The sequence below is a fragment of the Strix uralensis genome, chromosome 3 (assembly GCF_047716275.1).
Source record: "Strix uralensis isolate ZFMK-TIS-50842 chromosome 3, bStrUra1, whole genome shotgun sequence".
Lineage (NCBI taxonomy): Eukaryota > Metazoa > Chordata > Aves > Strigiformes > Strigidae > Strix > Strix uralensis.
The window spans coordinates 60,172,810-60,195,765 of record NC_133974.1 but is presented as its reverse complement, the minus strand read 5'-3'; the positions used below and the strand labels follow the sequence as shown (position 1 = coordinate 60,195,765).

At 40.7% G+C, this 22,956-nt stretch overlaps 1 protein-coding gene across 8 annotated transcripts in view; it reads right to left on the bottom strand.

Annotated features, from left to right (window-relative positions):
• Positions 1-22,956, bottom strand: part of NCOA7 (nuclear receptor coactivator 7) — a 104,357-nt gene that overhangs the window by 10,462 nt on the left and 70,939 nt on the right. For 6 of the 8 annotated variants that reach the window (XM_074862432.1, XM_074862431.1, XM_074862433.1 and 3 more), the window contains 7 exons: positions 18,496-18,575; positions 17,544-17,651; positions 16,073-16,174; positions 14,922-15,047; positions 12,439-12,623; positions 9,957-11,023; positions 8,341-8,509 (listed from right to left, as the gene is read on the bottom strand). In XM_074862432.1, coding sequence (XP_074718533.1) covers positions 8,341-8,509; positions 9,957-11,023; positions 12,439-12,623; positions 14,922-15,047; positions 16,073-16,174; positions 17,544-17,651; positions 18,496-18,575 — 1,837 coding nt within the window. The remainder of the gene's footprint in view (positions 1-8,340; positions 8,510-9,956; positions 11,024-12,438; positions 12,624-14,921; positions 15,048-16,072; positions 16,175-17,543; positions 17,652-18,495; positions 18,576-22,956) is intronic. The other 2 variants (XM_074862434.1, XM_074862437.1) reach the window with 2 other exon arrangements.

The window sequence follows — 22,956 nt, the reverse complement described above, 5'->3', positions numbered from 1 at the left end:
CTCAATCACTGTCTTTAAAGAGATGTTCTTTGACAACATCCATAACCAATTTCTGAAGAAGGAATTTATGTAGTATATTAAAATTAAAATGAACACATGACATTTCAAACAGGAATAGTACAGTGGTTCCACTATACAAGAAGTTGAATTGCCAGCAAAAAAAAAAAAAAAAAAATCAAACCCTAATTAAAGAGGGCAGATAGAAAGATAGTACCTATGACACTGGATCTTTCTCCAGTTATTCACCAGAAAGTTTTGTCCAGCAATTCCTTGATTAATGTAAACCAAGAAAAATATTAGAGAAATTCAGACATTTCCCCCCAATATTTCAAATTACTTGGATTTATATGTATGTACAAATAATCTTAAAATACCATTTCAGCACTGTTGAATTCTGTTCAGGTTGACTAGTATAATTCCAGAGAGTTTTCCAACTGACTCTACTTTTTTTTGTTCTACACTCCTACCAACAAGGGCTAGAGTCTGATGTCAGTTCTAACTGCATAAACTGACAGCCCTGAAATTGTTGCCTGTTCATGACAGCTACACTAGTTCAAAGTGAGATATTTGGAGGGGCTTGACTCACTTTAGCCTCAAGAAATTTTAATCCAATTTCCACTACCCCCAGAAAGAATAATGGATAGACTTTGCTTCATCATGGAAATGTCCTCTCAATCATGAAAAAGGAACAAATTGGCATTGCCATCAGTTTTTCCTCTTCTCCTTTGCATATTCACAAATGCTTCTGTGGTGCATGACTAACAGATGGTCTAGCAGTTTAAATTTTTGTAATCAAGTAAGACCTGTACCTGTGAAACATTTTCAATATATACCGCCAAATACAGTTCTAGTACAATTGTCCTAAATTTGTGAACATCCAGTGCTAGCTCCTGAGGCACCAGCAGCCTCCCTTCATCAAGAACAAGTAAGGTAGCTAATGTTGGTATCAAAGTCAAAATTTTAGCTGCTGTTCATTCCTCTTCAGACACAGACACACACACACACAGACGAGATCAAGGTAGTGCTGTGCAAACAATCAGTCTTTGGATAGTTCTCACCAATAATTGCCTGGTAAAGGCTAAAAGGGGGTCATACTCCCATTGCTAAGGGTTCCCCCCTTCTTTGTGAGAAGCCATGTGACTGCTTACAAGTCTGCACAGATCTAAAACCAGCAAACTATGGAAGGCACTTCTGAAAGCTGTATCATCTCATTTTAGTCAGGACCTTTTTTCTAACTGCAGAAGTTTTCCCACATCAATAGGTGCCACTCAGCATGCCCTGTTCCTCTTCACTTGCTCACAGAGGCTTCAGAAAGAGCAGTATGATCGTCTCTTTTCTAACTAATGTGAGTTTTAACTGAAAGAGACATTTAACTTGAGTACTGTGTATTTTATGTGCAGCAGTCCTAGTCTGGAAATTTAAGTACTTAATTACTACAAATCCCTATGGAAGAACAATAAAACCAGTGGTTGCTGCTGCCTGGCTAAGATCAGTTTGAAAGCACGTTCATGCAGGTGGGTGGAGGAGAAAATCATGCTCTCATCTCAGGATTACAGAACATACTTAGATTGTAAGGCACCTCTGGAGATCATCTAGGCCAACTTCTGTTTATAGCAAAGCTAAATTCCATGTTAGAGAGGTTGCATAGTCTTGTCCATTTGCAGCTGTGAAAATCTCTAACACAGACTCCACCATCTATCTCTCCATGCAACCTGTTCCATGCATAACCAGACTCATGTTTTTTTTCCCTCTTCCATCTAATCACACTTTCCTCTGATGCATGCAGCATATGATCTGAGAAGGGTCTGGCACCATCCTACTTCTTCCTCCTCCTTCCCCCTGTCTTTTATTAACCACGTATCCAAAAGGAAGAGGGGAGTAACCACTTTCTGCAAACTGTTGGCTATGCTCTTCCTTACGTGGGCCAGCAAGAAGTGAGGCCTTCAGTACTGTAAAGACACACCACTGACTTATGTTCAGTTTGCTCTCAACTTCCCCAGCTCCTTTTCTGCAAAGCTGCTCTGCAGGCCACCCATCCCCAGAGCACAGCACTGCAGGGGCAGCTCCACCCCAGGTGCACAACTTTGCATTTGCCTTTTCTGAATTTCCTGACATTTCTGTCAGCCATTCCTCTGTGTTGAGGTCCCTCTGAATGCAGCCCTGCCCTCCAATGTATGAAAACTCCCCCAATTTAGTGTCATCTCCCAAGATAACAAAGGTACATTCTGTCCCGTGTCCACATCCTTGATAAAGACATTAAACAGTATCAGTCCCCAAGGAATACCACTTGCACCTGGCTGCCACTCAGACCCTTTGAGCCTGATGGTCCAGCCAGTTTTTCACCCACCTTGTAGTCTACCTGTCCAGATCACATCTCTTCAATTTAGCTCTAAGGATACTGTGGAAGATTCTGTTGAAAGCCTTACTAAGGTCATGGTAAAACAACATCCCTTGCTCTCTCCTTGTTGACAGAGCTAGCCATCTCAAACACAAAAGTTATCTGGTTGGTAGAAAAACAGTTTGCCCTTGGTAAATCTACAGTTGCTGTTCCAGATCACTTCTTGTCCTCCATGTGCCTGAAAAGAGCATCCACAAGAACTTGCTTCATAATCTTCCCGGGGACTGAGGTGAAGCTGACTGCCCTGTGTGCCCACAGATCCTCCTCAGTTTTTCTGAAGATAGTCACAGCGTTTTTCTTTCCAATTATTAAGGACCTCTCCCAATGACTATAACCTTTCAAAGGATGACAGAAAGCAGCCTTGCAATAACGTCAACCAACTTCCTTAGTACACTCAGAATATTTCCTGTCAGGCCCCACGGACCTGTGCATTCTCAGTTTATCTAAGTAGTCCATAACTAAGTTTTCCTCTACTGTGGACAGATGCTAAATAAATCCAGATGCTCCAGATTTAAGCAGCAGCAGCATAAAATGAGAAATAGGTGATTGTAGAAGTAATTCTGAAAGGAGATGCAGAGCATCCCTTCTCTGTTAATAAAATTATAACATCATGCTATGGTGGTATTTCCAAGCTACCAAATTGAAAAGAAATTGAGACAATTTTTAAATTGAAAAACCACTGCTTGAGGAACTCTCTTATAGCCAACTTGACAGCTGCAAGGAAATTTATCCAAGAACTCAATAGCTGTTTTGGTGATCACATGCTTATGAATGTGTCATGAACTAACAGTGAAATATCAATAAAACATAAAGTACTTGGAAAGGAACAACTTCAGAAACCTGAAGTTAATCACTCAAGAAAGAAATTATTCAAAAGGAAAAGATGATAACAGGGAACATTTTTAAAAAACAACAAACCCCCCAAAAACCCCAAAAACTAACCTAGGAGTCACAAATCAAAAATGAAAGATGGAACACTGATTAAAGAGGGAACCGCCCCCAGCTGTAGCCAGATTAAAAGCAAAGTGAATATGCTTACAAATGTGTTCATAGTAACACACACACACAGAAGGCACATAACAAATGTAAAAAGAAAAGTTTATAGTGAAGGATATAAATTAAGTAGAAAACTAATTTTGGAAAGTACAAAACATGACTTAAAGATCATGACAGCAAAGCAATAAAATTAGTGTAAGGAAAAAGCTTGGTGGAGTATTATGCCACTGCATTGCTTAGTAAACTGGGCACAGTCATCTGTGTGTGTGAATGCATCCGAACAGAGGAGCACAGTGAGCGGAGGGTGAGTGGAGGGTGTGCTTCCAGGATGGTACTTTACCCTTGGCAGAAGGACCTTAGAGACCTGGCATAATGGCTTTGAATTTTGGAGCAAGAGCTCTGCACCAGCACTCTGATGACAATACTTGGTGGAATCCTTAAATGGACTAAGAAAGTAACACTCAGCAGAAGGAACGAGATTGTGTTTAGTTTGGTGTTTTGACACTGTGGTGACCACTGCTGGAATACTCTGCCCACCTCTGGTGCACCATTCCCAAGTCATGCTCAAGTGTTGCAGCTCAGACACGCAAAACCAACTGCCATACACCAAGAGGTAAAAAGAGTTATTTAGCTTACAGGAGCGATAGTCTGTGATAGCCTACATTAAGAGGAACGGAATCCTGCTAATACAGATACAACTACAACCAGGGACCGTAAGCCAGAAAAAATGAAGTAGGTATATAATACACTGAAAAGAGCAAGGGCAATTAGCAATAACACACACCAGACAGCTTGTCAAGTTCCAGTTGATTCTCAGGGGGGAACTGTAAATTATTTTTCTTCTAAAGGACATACTTTAATTTAGGAGGTCTCAAACTGACATCATCACCACCACCATTTCTGTTGATATGGCAACAAGATCTGACTTCTTTGAGGGCGGAGGCAAACCAGTTTTCCATAAATGAATGTCTTCAGGTCAGTCACAGGTGGAAGGGGGGGCTAATTCCAAATTTGTGTGTTTGGGCGGTGGGGGAGAATTTATGCATCCTGGAATACATGTACAAAGGCTCTAAGTCCAACCACAGCTCCTGGCCTAGAAACAGGAATTAATTCAGAGGAGTCCTATGACTTTGTTATAAACATGCCTGACTAGATGATGATCCTTCACGAATCTTACGAGGACTAAGGTATTGTAAACCCTCATATGCTTATATGAGCTTATATAATCTTATATGAGCCCTCATTACAAGATATTAAACTATAGATACAAACAAGTTCGCATAAGTTTCATCTGTATAGTTTGAGATCTTAATTTATCAGGAGTCTAGGAGTACTCTATTTATAGAAGGCTAATTCAAAAGGAGCCTAAATCTAAGCTTTACCCTGCCTATTCCACTCCATTAACAGGAACATGGAAGAGTGATCCTCAGCATCAGGACCATCTTAATCATCGTCCCTTTATGCAAAGCCCTGTGTAAGTGCACAGAAGCATCATGTAGGTATTGACTCCAGCTAGTCATGCTGCAGGTTCTTCCAGATCTCACCTTCAACCATATTAACTACAGGGTGTTACGCACTAGATACTAACAGGACAAGAAACATCTTGCTCTACAAAAGGAAACCCCACAGAAACAGTAATAAAACCCAAACCAAACCTCACCCAACTCCCCAAACTAAACCAAAAAGACCAATGGGGTAGGAAGCTAAGACTGAAAAAAAGAAGCAAGGCTCAACCCCTGTTACTTTTCCTTCTTGAAAATCTGCCTGCTCTCAAAAAAGAAACCTTGAAAAAAGCAGATGCCCTCTCAGCAACATGATCTCAGTCCGATGTCTTTTACATCAACAACAATGCAAATTATACATTCATAAGCCAAACCTGTCTGCCAAATTTATATTATAGATAATCAATGAGATTTACTTCTGGACTGAGGAACTGACTAGTCAATGCTAAAATGAGTAAATTATTTGTTCGGACACACGTTTATAAACAAAGAAATTCTGCATTACTCTATCTGTCCCAGTGCACAACATTTTCCTCTGCGAGACCTTGATGACATCTGTGACATAATCACTGACCTAACTGCTACTCAAAATCCACTAGGGTGGAAAACCTACATACTGTTTAAACATAAATCCATGTAGTAAGAGCACGCACAGACTTACCCTCTAATACTGTAAGCTATGCCCATTGCAAGACTTCTCAGCAAAAGAATCAATCAATCTATTAGTGTCCAAAAGTATGGGTGCGCCTCTGCTCAGCTGAACCTGGCAAGAAGCTGCCCTAGACTGAATAATCTGTATATAAGGCAACTCAAGAAGCCCACCTCCCCTGTTACGTGCTAAGGCAACAGCTGCTGTGATCAAGCAGGCAGCGCAAACCAGCTCTACAGTCACTGATTAACTCAGTCACGCTGTGCAGGCCACGGGGTGACGCACGCCGGGACACTCTCAGCACCCAGGAAGCCACGTAGGAAGAAAGAAGACTTAAAACAGCCTCAAAAAGCAAATGAGACTTAAGACTTATTGACAGCCTTTATAAAAAATATCAGCCTAACAGTCTTCTCTGTGTATTAATAATGTTTCCAGAGGCTTCCAACTAAAAAAAAAATTTAAAAAAGAAAAAAAAAATGAAGAATTTTAAAAGGTAAGTATGCCTCCCCCTCAGTGTAGCTTTCCCGCAGCCTGCCAAAACCAGGAAAGCAGCAGCAGTCTGCAGATGGCAGAGCAGCTCTGCTGGGAGCAGCGAGCTACAGGGCCCTGGCTGAAAATAGAGCCATTTTCACAACTGATGACAGAAGCTGTTTTAACAGCAAACATTCAGAGACCATGGAAAAATGTAATTAACTGCAAATCAGAGGAAGATTTAACTTACACAGTGATTATTGACACGCACATGAATTTCTTCACAGTCTCAATCCAGGTTTGGTTTGTGTTTTTTTTTTTTTTTCTTAACTACTATGAAACATTAAGATACTGCACAAGCTACTGTGACTGCACCGGACACAGTGTTTTATTTATGCTGCTTTATGGCCAAGGAGATGAGAGTGGTATTCTTGGTTTTTTCATACATGAATATAAACTGCATTCCAAATGTTTTTGAACTTGGTAAATTATTCTGATACATTGTATCAAAAATACACTGCAAAGCTATCCCAAATGACCTACTGTTCATGGCACTCAAGATACAACACAGATAATTACATACTATGTAATACTGGTTCAAGATTATCACCAGCCATTAGGAAACGTTGCATTTTGCTTTGGGAAGGCATCCCAGAGTTTAAAGAAAACACTGACTTGTTAGGCAAAGACATGTCTTGCATTAATATGACGGAGTGGGTCATGTTTAATTTTTGCCCCAAGTTCTACATGATCTTTCATGCACCTCTGTGGTGTTAAAACAGGCATGCATGAATAGCACCAAAATGACCCAATCTTACACTACATTCACCACTAATTTTGATCAAGATCTGAACAGCAGCCCTGACAGCAAAGATCTGTCAGCCGGAAGAGCTGAGTGCTCCTGCAACAGCACACTGCAGAAATTACTTTTTCCTCATTCTAAAAACTGAAGTATAAACCAGCTGTCAACACTTCGGTTTATATATGGGTTAGTTCCCCTCGCTATTCAGAAAATTTCTGCTCGTAAAGACACAAGCAGAGAAGTTGTTTTCCAAGTCTGTGGCAAGAAGCTTAATAGATTTATCTGTTGCACAGAGGAACAATTAGAGACAACCTCAGTTCAGCTCAGCAGCTTTATTCAACATTAAGATACACTATCCCCAAAGCAATAACTGACCTTGTGTTATATTACAGCATCATTCCAACTCCTTGAAGTATTTACTCACACTTCAACCTAGAATTTTCTGAACCCTCCCTTTTGCAATCCTTGAGGAGCCAAGGACTGGGTTCAGCTGATAGCAAGCAAATCAAAAGCTATCTTCAGCTACACTCCCGACGGCCACATTCCAGCTGGATTAAACCTCTCCCCCTCCTCCCCTGCGTCAGTAACTTCCACACTCTGGTCTGCTCGAAACACTCATTTCTAAACTACAAGAAATAAATACTTAAATCTACATGTTACAAATTTGAAAAGAGAATTAAATATTCTGAAAAATTATTAAAAAAAAGGAAAAAAATTGACTATATCTTAAAGAGACAGCTCTGAGATGGATCACAAGTTCAGATTCTTCCTTCCTGGTATCTAATTCACCAGAAGTGTGATCACCAATTTCCCTATTTTGGTTCATCAACAGACCAGAGAATTGGTCTAGCTGCCTTCTATCAAGAAAAAGACCAGGGATTTGATTCCTCACAGCCAGTAAAAATTCCTGGGTGATTTATGTGGCAAATCACAGGCCCTTGCTCTTTTGGGGTTTTTTTGCTATAGTACTCTTTATGCATACATACACACCTACAGGCACTAAAAATTTAAAGGGATGAAGGGATGAAGAAAGGGACTTTTTTTGTGGGCCTGAAGGCAGAAATAGCTGCACCCATAGAGATAGGAGTGTCTCGTCTCCCTTTTCCACATGTTGCCCTTTGCTCATGTGAAATACCTATTTTTTTAGCACTGGCCCCTTAGTGGACTCCTTGCCTTTCTTGCCACTTTTCCCCCTTCCCTCACTTTCTATACTACAGCCAAAACCCATATCCTCCCCCAGCGCTTTTATCATGTTAGGTGAATGTAGATCCTTCTTTTTATTTTCCAGGTGGCACCTGATCCCATCTTCCTTCCTACTGGGAGCCATATTAGACGAGCAAACAAACAGTGCTTTATCTCTCTGGCATGCAATGAAACGAGGGCACCCATCTGCTCATCTCAGCATCCTCACTGCATTTCACACCTTAGACCACATAGGAAAAGTCAGATTCAAGTCTAGAAAGCACTACACATTTAAAAAAAATGAGACAAACATGTTTTTGTGCTATGCACTGCAGCTTACCTTTCCCTAGGAACAGCAAACCAGTACTCCGGTTGCTTTATCTTTTTACTGTACTGTTGAGACATGGTGGTGCTCTGAGACGCAAAGGACTTTCTCATGGGCTTGCCTACTTTAATGCACAGAAACATTGGAGGAGTTTTGCTCTTCTCCTCTTTTGAAGGAAGCATATCTGAATGAGAGACAAAAGAAATGGGCTGCTTACAGGCAAGTACAAATACTGCAGCTGATCAAACATTGTCAAAGATTAATAATCTTGTGCAAAGGAATACTCAGAGGCACTGTACACAATTACACCTGATATGTCATTCAATAGCAAAAGTGGTTTAATAAATCTTCATTCATCCTAAACTGTGGCCATTCATTCCCATTTCATCACAGCCTGTATCCCCCTCAGCTGTATAGCTATGCACAGAACAGCCCTGTAAAGCAAATCAGTAAGATGATCAGGCTGGGTGCAAACTGCAACACAAAGCAGGCAAGTAAAGGCAACAGTGTTTGACCGGGTCCAGAAAACCCATCCAGTCAAAGGGTAACCCTGCGCACACACACACAAAGCCCAATCAGTTCCTCAACTCTGATGGTCAGACAGCCATACAAACACCTTTTGTCTGCACAAGACAGGGTCACGCATACAAGCAATTTCATTTCCTTAAATTGCTAGTGTGACAAAAATAGCCTAAATCAAACTGAAGTTGCCTCATTCATTTTAGGAGTACACATACAGTCTTTTTTTTTTTTTTTTCCTCTCCTAATGAGAACAAGCACCAAATACAACTGGTAAGATATCAACCCTTCCAAAAGAAGGAAAAAACCGTTTTAAGAACAACATTTTTTACAATAAAGACTTCCACTCTAATCATCCCCCCGACCTGATATGAATCAAGGGTATGTCCACTGGGTCATTAAACTATCAAGAGAGGAGCATCAGCGCTCCAAGATGGACTAGTGCTTAGAGGCACTGGGCTGTAGTAGAAATAGTAATATGTGTACATGCTACCTAAACTGAGATTTCATTTTGTTATATGCTTTCCAGTAAAAGCCTGAATTTCATTTATGATAACCCAATGAGCAATCAGGACAAAATGATCAGTCAGTAAGACTCTACATATATTCCTATTTATCACTTCTTTAAGGGCTTCCATAGCATGAAAGACACAAGACAGATGCAAATAGCATCAAGAATACTTTTGTACCTCCCCCTTTCACAGCAATGCACTACTGCTTTGGACACTGCACTGGCAGACTTCACCGAAGCAACAAAAGTTACCAATACGGAGTGACAATTCCTATGCCATGCAATGTCCCTGTCAATTCTGCACCTGGAAGACATTTCACTGTCCTCAAGCCAAACAGAGGTGAGGATTATATAAACAGTAATCACTGAATATGGAAAAAGCACACAAGCTACTTAGCAAACTGGAAGCTTAGGGAATTTGAAGGTATTTTTTTTCTTCTAAATAGCAGATAAAATAAAAATATAATATACACGAGAAAAAAAAAAAAAAGAACAGGTATTATAGAAGGAGGAATTTTAGAGCAGAAGGCTAACTGATTCAAAGGTTACCGTCATAATGCTGTCCAAGTCTCAGAGGAAACAAGGATAACCAGAGACCTACCTTCAATTGGCACTTGAATTTTCTGCAGCAGCCACAGTCTGATTTCTGATTGATTGTCTAACTGTGTTTCTTGACAGGTCTTGTCTATAGCTGGTACTAATGAAGAGTCCACAGACTCTTTCAGATCCTTTTCCTCTGCTGCTGCTGAGCTGATTTCTAATGAAGGTGCTTTCCTTTCAACACAGCAGGAATCAAGCTCCATACTTTTAACTGTATGGACTTCATTAGCTCGGGACTTTGAACAGCTAAGTGTGAGGTCTATGCCAATTGCTTTATTGTTTTCACCTTTCTGGATTTCAGCCTTGTGTAAGTCTTCAGATGACTGAGACCCATTCCCATCTTTATTGAGGTAAAATTCAATAAGTTTATCTTTCTCTAGCTCTTTCTTAGTGTCCAGTGCAGTCTCCACCTTACCTGTTGGGGAACTGACACATTTGTTTACTTCTGGAATAACATCTTGCTTTTCACACAGCTCTAAGTCTAAGTCAGCTTTAGGTTCAACACTGTCCTTTTTTTCCAAGGAATCAACTGTCAAGTGCTCCTGGACTTCTGTAGTGGGTTTGGTTACCTGCTGCTTAGTTCTCCCCAACTCCCTGGGGTCAGCCAGCAAGCCTTCCATTACTGAGATTTTCCTGTCCAACCCTCTATCCATACGAGATGACGTCTTTTCCAGCTCAATGAAGTCATCCTCTCCTTCTTCCAAGAGGGATTTTTCTTTGGTTTTGATATCTGAAGCGTTTTTTTCCCCAGAAGGCTCCTTGGCACATGGATCTGCAGCAAACTTTTCCAAATGTTCAGTGGCAGTGATGTTGTTGTGAAACTCCAGTGACTTTGATTTAATTGAACCTGTACTCTCAGATGACTGAAGAACTTCAAAATCAGCAGACTTTTCCTTATCTGAAGGCTTTATCTGTTTGGCACCCAGAGCAATAGATGGATCCCCATTCTGCTGCCTCTTTTCCTTGCTAAGGGATTTGAATTTGCTGAAAGGATTGATATCTTTCTCAGAGGACAGGTCTTCCCATTCTCCTGGCCTGTACAGAGGACAAAGATCCTTTGGTATGTCACTGTCAGGGAAAATGATGGATGTACATAGGATGTTAAAAGCAAAATGGAAACAGAAAAAAAAAGGAAAAGAAAAACTAAATAATATACCAACTTAACTTAAGCTCTGAAACTCAACAAAAAATTACTTTCTCCAAAATAAACATACATCAGTGGAAGTAAGTGACTTTAAAGAAAATGGAGAAAAATGTGGAATGGATAATACCAAAATAAAATGAGTAAACCACTTGGCAGAATATGCCACATGGGTGAAGAAATGGTACGCATGTAATAACAATGTGCAAGTCATCAGAAGTTCAGTAACCAAAAAACCACAGGACATGCATTTAGCTGCTGGAATTTAATTCATACCATATTAATATTGTTATTTCCCACACCTGACAACGAGTCAACCTCTACAACCATCCATGCTTCCCTAGTCAGTACAAACGTATTTGAGAAGAAAGCAAATCAGAGATAAGCTGTACCCTGTTTGAACGTGTTTACTGCAAAACAGTAACAGGCAACAGAGTTGGGTTTCCTTCCTTTTATTTTTCTCTATTACTCAAATATACTGTTTGAATGCAGACTTCCCCAAAGATTTCTTTTTAAAGCAGGACAATCATAAAATGTTTCAGAATAGAAAATTCTTGAAAACTTAACAACTTGAGTTCTTCACTGCTTCTAAAAAGTCTGCAGTGAATGGGAATACAGGATTTTCATCACTTAAAAGTTACTAAGAACTTACTAAACACTCTAGTAATGAGCATAACAAATATCTGGAAAATTTTTCTTGAAATGAGAAAATGGAGGGAAGGAGATGAATTTCACTGATCAAACAGGTGTTGCCTATAAGGACAAAACCTTGCTGAGAACAAATACATAAGCAATGACTGGATTATGCATAGATGGAAGTAGCCCACCCCAGAAAGTCTATTATGTATTATAAACGATAACTATCAATGCATTTCTGGTTCTGAAGTAGAAGTATTCCACAGACTGGTATTTCTGTAAGTCCTGAAAATGGCAATTAAGGTGTTGTTATCTTCAAAAGTTTTAAATACTCAGAACAGTCCTGATAACTCAACAAATGGTCCAAATTTAACCCTCTTCAATGCCACTGAAATAACCCTGGAGATGGGTCAGTGCAAGAGCCCAACTATGGCATGCTACCAATACTTTTAACTACTGGTTTTTACTGGTCACATTTGCACTTTGGTTCTCATATTCACGACCCATTTCTCTTTACTGCCACTGAAGTACTCTAAAAAAAAAGTGGAAGAACAACACAAGTGAATCATTCCTTTGCTGGCACTTTCCTCCCCTGATTTGTTTTATTCTACTTCATTAAAACTCTTCCCCTCCATTCCTTCCCCTTCTTTTCCATGACCCTTACGAAAAATCTGTAAACATAAGTTCAGGGAAGAACACTCCTTACGATGGCAATGCGTCTTTAATCTTCATGTGAGAGATGTCATTGTAGAGGGCTATTGAGACAACCTCTTCCATGGGGCAGATGAGCCCATATTCTTCACAGCCATTCTCAATTACCAGAGGATCAGACTTATGTGGGTCAAACATGATATTGTTTGGAGTTACTATCATGACTCCTCCAACTACGCCCTAAAATAGGAGAAGGAAGAGTTAGCACATCACATGTCATTCACTTATCATTTGGTACTGGATTTTAGGCTACCATCCTAAAAAGGAAAAACCCATCTCCTGCCTCTTTATACCCCATCATGCAATGTTTGCTAACAAAACATTTTGGTTTCCAATTGCATCAAGTCAGACATTATAAGGAGAGCAAAGGAAAAAAATTGCTTAGTAACACATAAGTTCTTGGCTGATAAGGAAGAACATCTGACTATTCAACTTTCAGCGCTGGCTGACGCAAGCTAAAACTGCAGATTGTTAAATCAATCTCAGCCAAAATAGATTAGTAGATTTAAGAAAAAAAGTACCATTTTATTCTAGATGCAGCCACCTTCATTTGATACATGAATTTGTATGCAACCAGCACACTGAAAGGCAGTCTTTCTTGTGGAAATGTCAAGGTTACTATGCTAAGCCACATATAGGTCCCCTTGATCTACTCTCCCAGAGGTACACGCAAAACGCTTCTCCCTGACCTAGAAGCAGCTTCTACCACTGATCCAAGCATATTTTGCACAGCTGTAGAAGACATTTAATTAACTCCATAGATTCAACAAGAGGCTGCACGAGCCATTATTCAGCATCCAACCCATGGCAACTGACCATTTTACAAGGTTTATAAAGGAGATTTCCAGTGTCTTGGTCCTGCATCCTCTCTTCCACATGAGCTACAAAATTCACCAGACCAGCTCAGAAGCTGTGCGTAAATCATGACATCTGACAAACAGGAGCCACAAATCAACAGAAATTACCTACACTGTAGATACTATTAAATTATCCAAGGTCATCTGTAAGGCAAGCCAAGGAAGGCTAACAAATAGGCTGGTAAAGGACCACAAGCTTGGTTTGTTTTTTTTTTTTTTTTAAATCAAAGAGATGCTAAGCTGATGGCTTGGCACTGGCAAGTGAGTACATGTGTGCCTGTTCCCTTGTAAAGCAAAGTCTGCATTTATTTCCCATTTGTTTCTCCTGTATGACTCACATACACATGCCTGGTGTGTGTCTGGATGAAAGAATCAAAATCAAGTGCAGAGGCTTCTCCCACAGGTAAGTAACTCTAGTTAGCCAGAAGAGCAATACATAAGTAGGCTGTACTTCCTACCCAGCCACTGCAGGAAGCAAGGCAACAAGAGATTATAGCTACACTGGCAAAGAAGCCATGCCACTTTTAATTGTGACTGCAAATTACTTTTTCAGACCTGCAGCCATAAAATTGGCAATCTGTATCCACTGCATCTAGCAAGCATCACATAACAAAGCAACAGTATTGCCCTAATTTAGATGCGAGCCATCAAGTAGCCCTCTAGTACTTTCTACAAAATAGCAGACTGAAAAAATGCAGAGTGGTTAAATACAGTCTACATTCACTCGATGTGAAAAGAAGCCAAAAACTCTAGGTGTAAACACATCCATCTTACAAAAGTCAACACTAAGGGAAAACATATGTTTAAATTACAATGGTTAACATCTCCAGTGTTATAAATTCCAGAGAACTTGAAAACCCAAACATGCAGACATCTAACTGAAACCAGAGTCAACATGAGTAGATATATCAAACTAGACGGTTCAGGAAGACAGTGTCTTGCAACCTTGAGAAGAAGAGAGGGTTAAAATACATTCCAATCTTTGTGCCTTCTCTTCTAGAACAGCTGCTGTAAAATTTAGGGTGCAGTCTCAGTGGGAGCATGTATGTTACAAGAACGCTTACAAGAAAAAGAAAGAAAAGGTTGTATCATGCAATATTTATCCTTTTATTAGGGTTTGCATGACATTCATTAGCAAGTGCAGAAGCGACACAGGCATATTTGGAAACACTGCTCTGCAAACAGTTAAAATTTAGCTTAGTCATAAATGAAATAGATAGGTATGTGCTCGTTTTATAAAGCTGTTTCACAATTTGGTGGAACTTGACAACTAATCCTGACACCTTCTAACTCTAAAGTGCAGTTTTCTCTGTGTATCTAGCAATACACTCTTAAACAAGTAATTCTGGTAAGACATGGTAAGGGAGTGAAGATGGCTAGAAAAGCTATTCTTTCATAAAGCAATTATCATAACAGATTAAACAACTGAAAGAACAAAATGATACAGCATATTACCACAGTACCAACAAACACAGCAGTGATAGTTAAAGCCACCAGAACATTTACATTCTTTACAAGTGTGAAGCACATCTGACTCTCCCAGTATTCATCTCTCACTTATCCAAACAGATTTTGCTTTTAAAGAATCTCAGACAATGCCCAAAAGCCAGGTTCCACCTACCTTACCATCTGTGAAGTAACGACAATTCATTTTTAAAAATTTGACAACCACAGGCTCATCCTCTTCTGAAGTAGAGGACAGAACTCTCTCAACTGGTTTGAAGGCCTTTCTTGCCAAATCAGCATCCTTAAAAAAGAAGAAGTTCAGTGCAGAGCAGAATCATGTACTTTTAGATTTTGGGCAACTAAAAGGCCAGGTTCAACCAACTATTTTCTTTTTGCTTAAGGAAGAGAAGTGGTGGTCATGTATGTATGTATGTACGTATGTATGTACGCTTCCCGCAGTATCCTGTATGGAAGAAAAACCTTGTAACATTACAAAAAACCTCCATACAAGTAACAGGCAAGAAATTTCAATGAGGTACTCTCATTGTGAGCGGGCCAGTCCTGCCCCCTCACTGCCCTGAAGACCTCTGCACACAGTACACTGGTGTGCCCCATATAGGTGGCACAGAGGCGTAAGACTAAGGTTAAACACAGTTACTCACTCCAGGGTTCTCTCCACCTTCCTTTTCATTAGTTATGGATTTGAAATGTCTAATTGCTTTAACATCAGCAGGTGGACAGCTAAACTCCCCAAAACTACTATCTAAAATCATCATGGCCCATCACCCTTCTAAGGAAAATGAAAGATCAGCTATGCCAAGGCCTTTCACAAAGATTAAATCCAGCAGTCTTGTCTATGTAAGACAAGTCTATATATGGGTACCGCCATAATACACTTAATTAGAAAGAAACTGACAGCTCAGACTAAACTAACAGCCTCTGGCTGAAGGATCCCAATACAGGATCAAGGCTCTGGACTGCAGAGCAGCATAGAAATCTCCAGGGTGAAACACTAAATAATTTTTCATATTTAACTTTCTATTCTTTAAAAACTATACACCACACCATTTTCAATTGTTTTGATAGACTCTGGGCCCAACTGAACCTGCACTGGGTTTCTCTGCTCAGACAGAATTCCCTTAATTTGGAATATTTTAAAGAGATGGTAAATTTTGTAGTACAACAAAATTAATGTTACTCAATACACTACACACAAGGTCTGAACTGTAAATTCAAAAAACTGCCATTTACACAGCCTTGAATCTCAGCTTCAGAATCAGAAATGACTTTGTGAGTTTAAGGCCAGTGAACCAATGTTTGACTTACAGGGAGTTTATCATATTCAGCATCTGATGATGAAGGAGATACGGGAGCACCGGGACTGAAAGACGACAGCCTCACAGCGCTTGTTTCTGGCACAAAGAGAATCTAAATACAAACGTGTATGTCAAAAGAAGTAAGACACAGGCTTAGAAAAGTTAGTCACTATAAATACTACGTTCTGCTAGAAAGACAACCCAATATTGATCACTCGTGATTGCAATGCACTCCTTAACAACTACTTATTCTAGAGTCCTTCTTCATACGTGGTGATGTCAGGGCACATGCAGATCTGATTAATTATAGGATCTAGCTCTACATTTCGTTTTGCACCACAGGCAAGAAAATGAAACATCTTCCACAGAATGAGAAACTCCTTTTTCTCCCCAAATTTACAATCCTAGGTGTCTTGCAACTGCCGCAAATACAAAACAAGTAACTGTAAAATAACTATTAGTAGTCATTAACTTCTAACATCAAACTCCGGTCCAAAGAGAAAGCCACTGCCAAAGATGGGGGATTTTCAGGGCTAGAAGTTTATAACAACACTTCACTATAGGTTGTCTGTTTCCAAAAACATACTTGCATCTCCAAATTTAAGAAAATATTCTTTATATGAACCGTCATTTTAGCATCATGTACTACATTTAAAAGAAAACACACCTTACATTAATACAAGCGTATATAAAAACATAATGCTTTGTTTGAATTTTCGTCCTCTCAAAATGAACATCCCAGAGTTTTAGTACAGTACTAAAATTGCAGTACAGTGCTCCACCCCAAATAAAAACAGAGTAATTTGTTGAGCAAAGAAAGATACTTCTAAAGTTAAAAAAATGTTCACAGTTTAGTTTTAAACTAAAAATGTTCAGAAAAATGAAACCATTTTCATTATCCCAGCTTTTGTCTGCTGGGTATTCTTAGGCAAGTCACGCCATCTCCTTGTGCCTCAGTTTCCCCATTTCCAATCAGGACACTTGGATCTCTTCATGTCTGTGAAGCAGAAGTAGAGATCTGCTCTTCATGAACTAGATGTTAGTCTTCACATTTGCATTTCCATTATTTGACTCTCCCAAAACCAGTTAATCTCCAATTATTTCTCATTTTACAGGAGACTGACTCATCCCCAACATAATGGCAAAGAGCCATTTCAATTACTGAAAGTATTATATACAGCATTTATCTAGGCTTCCCAAGAATTCAACTCTCTTACAACAGCTACATTAGCCTCTTGAGCTTCAGAGTCATCTTTAAGCTTTAGTGACAGCAAATAAATAACAGAAGTCAGATACGGCAATTTCAAAGCTCTGCCCCCAACTCCACATAAGTATCTAGTGAGTTCCCCTTTGAGGGATTTAAATTACTGTCCATTATCCTTGTATCCAAGTACCTAAAAGATATGTGAAAGTAGTAAAAAGCTTTTAAATATGTAGTAAATAATCAGGTTTAAGGTATAAAAAAAACATAAAATATTTACCTGGCCTGGCACAATCGTCTGCGTGAAAAGCTTATTGAGCTCCACAAGCTTGTTTGGTGTGATGTTAAACTTCAATGCTATGCTGTTTATGGTGTCCTGATTTCCAGCCTGAAGAAAGAGTTGAAGCTTAAGATACCATAGTGAACACATTCAGCACACCAGCTGAACTAAAACCATCTAACAGACTGTTTGCAGGAAATAGATTTGATGATCTCAACACACCCTCTGTTTAATAGCTTATGTGATAGGCCAGTACCAATAAAAAGAAAAAATATGTTCTCTCATAGTATACAGAAGATAAAACAGAGAGGTGTTACAGATGTGCCTGTCCTTTTCTCATAAAGCTTTAAAGCAGCACTACCATATTTAGAACTGATCTGGCAAGTGGGGAAAGGACACACACTGGAAAGTTCATTACAGCTTCAGCAGTCACAGCACTAGGGCACTTGCCTTTCCATCAAGCAGCGTGACTGTGGGCGTGGGGTGCAACCCCCATTCAGGGACCTGGCCGGCTCACACACAGACTTTCTGGGCAGAACTAGCCCTCTGAGCCACCTCAGCAGTACACTGCTACCCTGTTCCAGCTTAGAGAAAGAGGTCTCACATCATCTCAGGATCAAGCATAGGCCAACCACTTGATGATCTAAGCAACACTGTGGAAGTATTTTTCAGAATAACGAAACCAATTGCTCCGTTAAAGAGCCATGGTACAGAAGTAAAAATAGGAGTGGCAGCTGTGAGAAGAGGCAGAGGACGTGGGTTGAGCAGTGGTTCAGGACATGAGCCTAGCTCTCCCCACCCAACAATATTTGGAGCAATTCCTATTGAGATAAGTACAAACTGCAGCCAGTATCCACTTAGTGCTTTCAGTTTTGTGTCACTGGCTCCCTTTCAACCTCGACAGCTCCACTTTTAAAAAGCAGTCATGAACAAATCATGTATCAATACTTACAGTATATTCTATGGTACCATGGGGTTTCTGAGAAACCATTTTTTTCTCTTTCTTTTCATTGGTTTTGTTTTGATTGTCATCTAAACAGAAAAAAAAAAAATCAAGTAATTGACTTTCCAGATGTTTGCCTATCAACACATTTTGAAAGAGATCTACAGGATGTGCAAATTGCAGCTGTGAACAGGAACAAGAGGCCACATCAAAAATATCTATTAGGCCTTAAAATTTCATTACAAGGCAAGCAAAACTTCATCAAGTACAGCAGGTTTAGTAATCATTCAGGAACACTGCCGGAGTAATGTATACATGATACCATATCAATACAGAACTGCTCCCATGTTTTCCTCTGTGATTCCTACACAATTCAGCTGTTGGATACAAGCATTTTGTGTGATAAGCTGCTCTCAAGGCTGAGGTAGAAACCAGCAGATGAATGCACGCACTGATACATCAGTATGATCACAACAAATGCTGGTTAATCACCACTTCACCACCAGTATGTTGGATTTAAATACTATTTTAAACTCTGAAGGTAAAAGTATGCCAAGAGTCCTGCAAAACATGCATACATGCAGTATATAGTCAAGCATCAGAAAGCACAAAGGTTGTTCAGAAGACATCTGCCATCAGCTGCAGTACCCAAAACTCACTGCACTTGCAGAAACCCTTGCAGGACCCGAAAGGCACAGGTGAGCTCTCAGCAGCGTGAGCAGGGTAGCTATTTCCAATGCTTACCATGGCAGAGGGTGAGTGAAGCCAAGGATCAGGGAGGCTGCCGGCTGCCCAGCCAGCCCCGGCCCCACAGGGCTCACCCTCCACACCCGGAGCCCGGGCCCGCGTACCTGGGGGTGGCGAGGCCGGCACGCAGCCCCAGCTCCAGGAGCGGGGCCTGGGCGCAGAGAGGCTGTGCATGGCTGCCCAGCTCGTCCAGCCTGCTCGCCCCTGGCTCCTCGGAAAGGTCCTGCTGCCTCCGGCACGGTGCCACAGCCCAGCCGAGACAGAGAGAGGCGAGAAGGCAAGGCAGGGCTGGGCCCCGCAAAACCAGGAGCCGGGGCCAGGAGTGGAGAGATGCTGCCCTCCTGGGGGGACCGTTCCCGCAGTCCAAGCTGGCAGCTCTGGAGGGAGATCAGGGAGGAAAGGACGGGGAATGGCAGTGCAGGGCGTCTGGCTTGCATTCAGGCTCTGCTGCAACCTTTGCTATTTCCAGACAGCAAGAGGCAGATAGTAGAAAGAAGGGCAAGGACTCTCCTGCTGCACTGTAATGTACACAAGAGAGGAGGGGCCCAGAAGCGTGCTGCACCTGACCCTTCTGTTGGCCCATTTCCACAGCGAGATTAATGCTGGGGGCTGCCTCAGCGTCTTCCAGAGGCTGCATGGTCAGAGATCATCTCCTTCAGTGAACAGAGGCTCATAAGAGCCCTGAACGTACATCCACGCGTTACTGCAGGCATCCCCCACCCACTACCTGCCAGGGATGCACTCAAGAGAAGCGCCATGGTTAGCAATACAACAGATAGCAAAGCCACTTTTTCCACAACCTAATAGAGGTGAAAAGCATGCAGGGACTAAACACACACAATTTAAGTACATGCAGATAGTACGCATAGCATGAAGGACAGAGGTAGGAAGAGGAAGATCAGAACAATGCTGGCTTTTGCCTGATAGCATTTTGGAACAGAGCATCACTCAATGACCTCAGACATTTCATCCCCGAGACTGAAGACCCACAGTAAAACTGTTTAAATTAGCATTCTTGCTGCCTTTTTCTGACCATCCGCATTTCCACCATTGTCACACCACCTTCCTCTGATCAAAGTCAAAGCAGTCTATAGCGAAGGATGGGTAATAACATTATCAGGGCACAATATTAAACTATCAGAAACACAACACCAATATGACAGAGACATGGCAAATAGTGGATGCTTCCTTAATCCATTATTTATGTACAACTGCTGATATAGACACAATCATGCCTGAAGAAACTCCCTCAACTAACAATGAGTTCACACTATTTTGTGCTACTCAGGAGATACCATTTCAATTACTCCAGAATCACTAGAACTATGTATGACACCCATGCAGGCAAATGACCTAAGCTGCCTGCGACCTATTACTGGAGAAAGACAAGAAAGATTTACAGGTAGACTTCATCTTCCAGTAAATCATTTGGTCTATCTGGAAAAAGCAGACAAGTTTTCAGATATTCCAACTCTCACTTAGCTCTGAAACAGCACACAAAGTAGGAAACAGTTGAGAACAATTATTTCACACTAACTAGACGTGATTCAGTAAGACCTTGGGGTGGGGGTGGGAATAAAAATAAAGTAGCCCAGAGAGATGTAGAGAGAGAGAGAGAAAGGGAGAGATTTTGTACCTGCTGAATGTGAAAGAGTTTAAGTCTGTGTGTGGATGGGAGGAATAACAATATGCAGTAAAAGCAGTTTCTCTGCAGAGCTTATGATGCTTGGTATTAGCTAAAGCTTTGTCTTTGGAAGGTGGGATGGCGACTGTGAGATGACCATGACAGCAACCACTATGCCACTGCGTCACAAGACCGCCACAAAATACTCTGGCAATACAGACAACTTTCTCCTCTACAGCTTTCTATCTGGAAAGGGATGTTCCTCTCCCTCCCTCTGTAAAACAGACTTTTTCAGGTCCTCCTTTGCATTGGCTGCAAAGTTTGGAGATTAAAAGTTATTATCCAGTGAAAAGTTATAACCTGAAGTACTGTGTTGCAAGGAGACGTACAATACCCTCTAGTTGTTCGCTGACAGGACTGTTGGTCTGTTAGTTTAGTAGGGTCCCCAACATAACCATGGTGCAATACAGAGGAGTGAGCTAGATATTCACTCATAGTTGAAAACCCAAAACTGTACAGACAAGTAAAATAGAAAAAAGTCAAAAGGCAAGCAGAGTTTAAACTAAACACAATACAGTCCTCCTTTTGCCAATAAAGGTTAATAAATCCTAAATAAGCCCAACAATTAGATGGCTTGCTTTTTCTTGCCTTTTTTTTTTTTTCACACCTATGTGAAGGATGTATGTTGTATTGCCTGTTTAGCTACAGCTAGAAGAAGTAGTCACAGTCTGTGAACCCACCTGTCTTCTGAAGCCAAAATCTGACATTTCTTGTTTGGATACTTTTTCAGTTTTTTCTTCCTCCCTGCCCCCCCCCCCCCTTTTTTTTTTTTAAATCCCACAAAGGGGTTCTGAACACTGTCTTGTAGTAGCATAACTACTTGCCAGGCTTCGGTGATTCCAAATTATGTCATACCAATTTGAGTAGTGGAAAGTCTTAACTAGTCTATGTTTTTAAATTGTGCATATAAAGGTTTAAAATCATAAATTAAAAAAATCAGACCTTCAGAGGAGAAAGTTCCAACAAATCCATTAAATCTGTCAGGCACTGCTAGCCCCACTTACTGTACACGTAGCAAGGCCAAGGTCACAAATTATGCTCACATGAATGGTTAGTGAAGGGGGTGGAAAGCCTGGCAAAGTAGGCAAAACACAATATATATTTCTCCAGTTCCCTTATCCTCTCTCATTTCTCCTTCAGAAAGCCGAATGCTTTCTGACATGATGTGAAGGCAGCTAGCTCTAGTAGTAGTCCCAAAGGCATGCAGAGCACACACAGGCGTGATGGAGTCCTCAGTAACCACATTTCTTTCAGACAGAACTAGATGGAAGAGCTGCACCTCTCCACAGGCTTTAAAATAAATGCTACTTTTGAACTTGGACATTTGCTTAGTGGTGAAGTGATTCACAGTTCTGCCTCCCAAGTTTTTCTGCACTGCACGTACACTGAAGATGGGATCGTACAACCACGAGAGCTGACTAGGTGTTAATGCAAATTTGATCACACTGCATTTTTAGGAAAAGGGCAGAGTGGGTGGACTGAACCTCTCTGATTTCAGGAAACATGTAAAATAAGAATTATGTAAAAATAGTAAAATTAATGAGCAATGTGAAGAAGAATGCCAAGTGAGAACAGGCAAAAAAAAAATGTAGGCCTACTGAAAATGGATAGGTCTAGAATGGAAATTTTTCTGCCCTTATTGATATATTTATACCTAACTCAGTTTCCTAGCAGACTGTTCATATTTCATTTTGCAGTGCTATAGGAAACCTTACAAAAAAGAGTTACCTGGGAATAATCTGGAAAACAATTATGAAGGAGTATGACAAAGAGGTCAATCAGTTTATCATCCAAAAGACCTTGACACGATAGGAGAATTATACCTCTGCAGCTATGTAAACAGCTGTATAAGTAGATAGAATAGGTCAAGAAGCATCAAGAGAATCCTGGGCTGCTCACACTGACATACAATGTGCCACTAAAAGACGATACCATCACCACCAATGTTACAGACTAACCTGCTGCCGGCTGAAATCAGTTCGAGGTTTTGCAGTGCTGGCTGTGACAGCTGAACCTGCCAGACAGTTCCTGAGCCATCA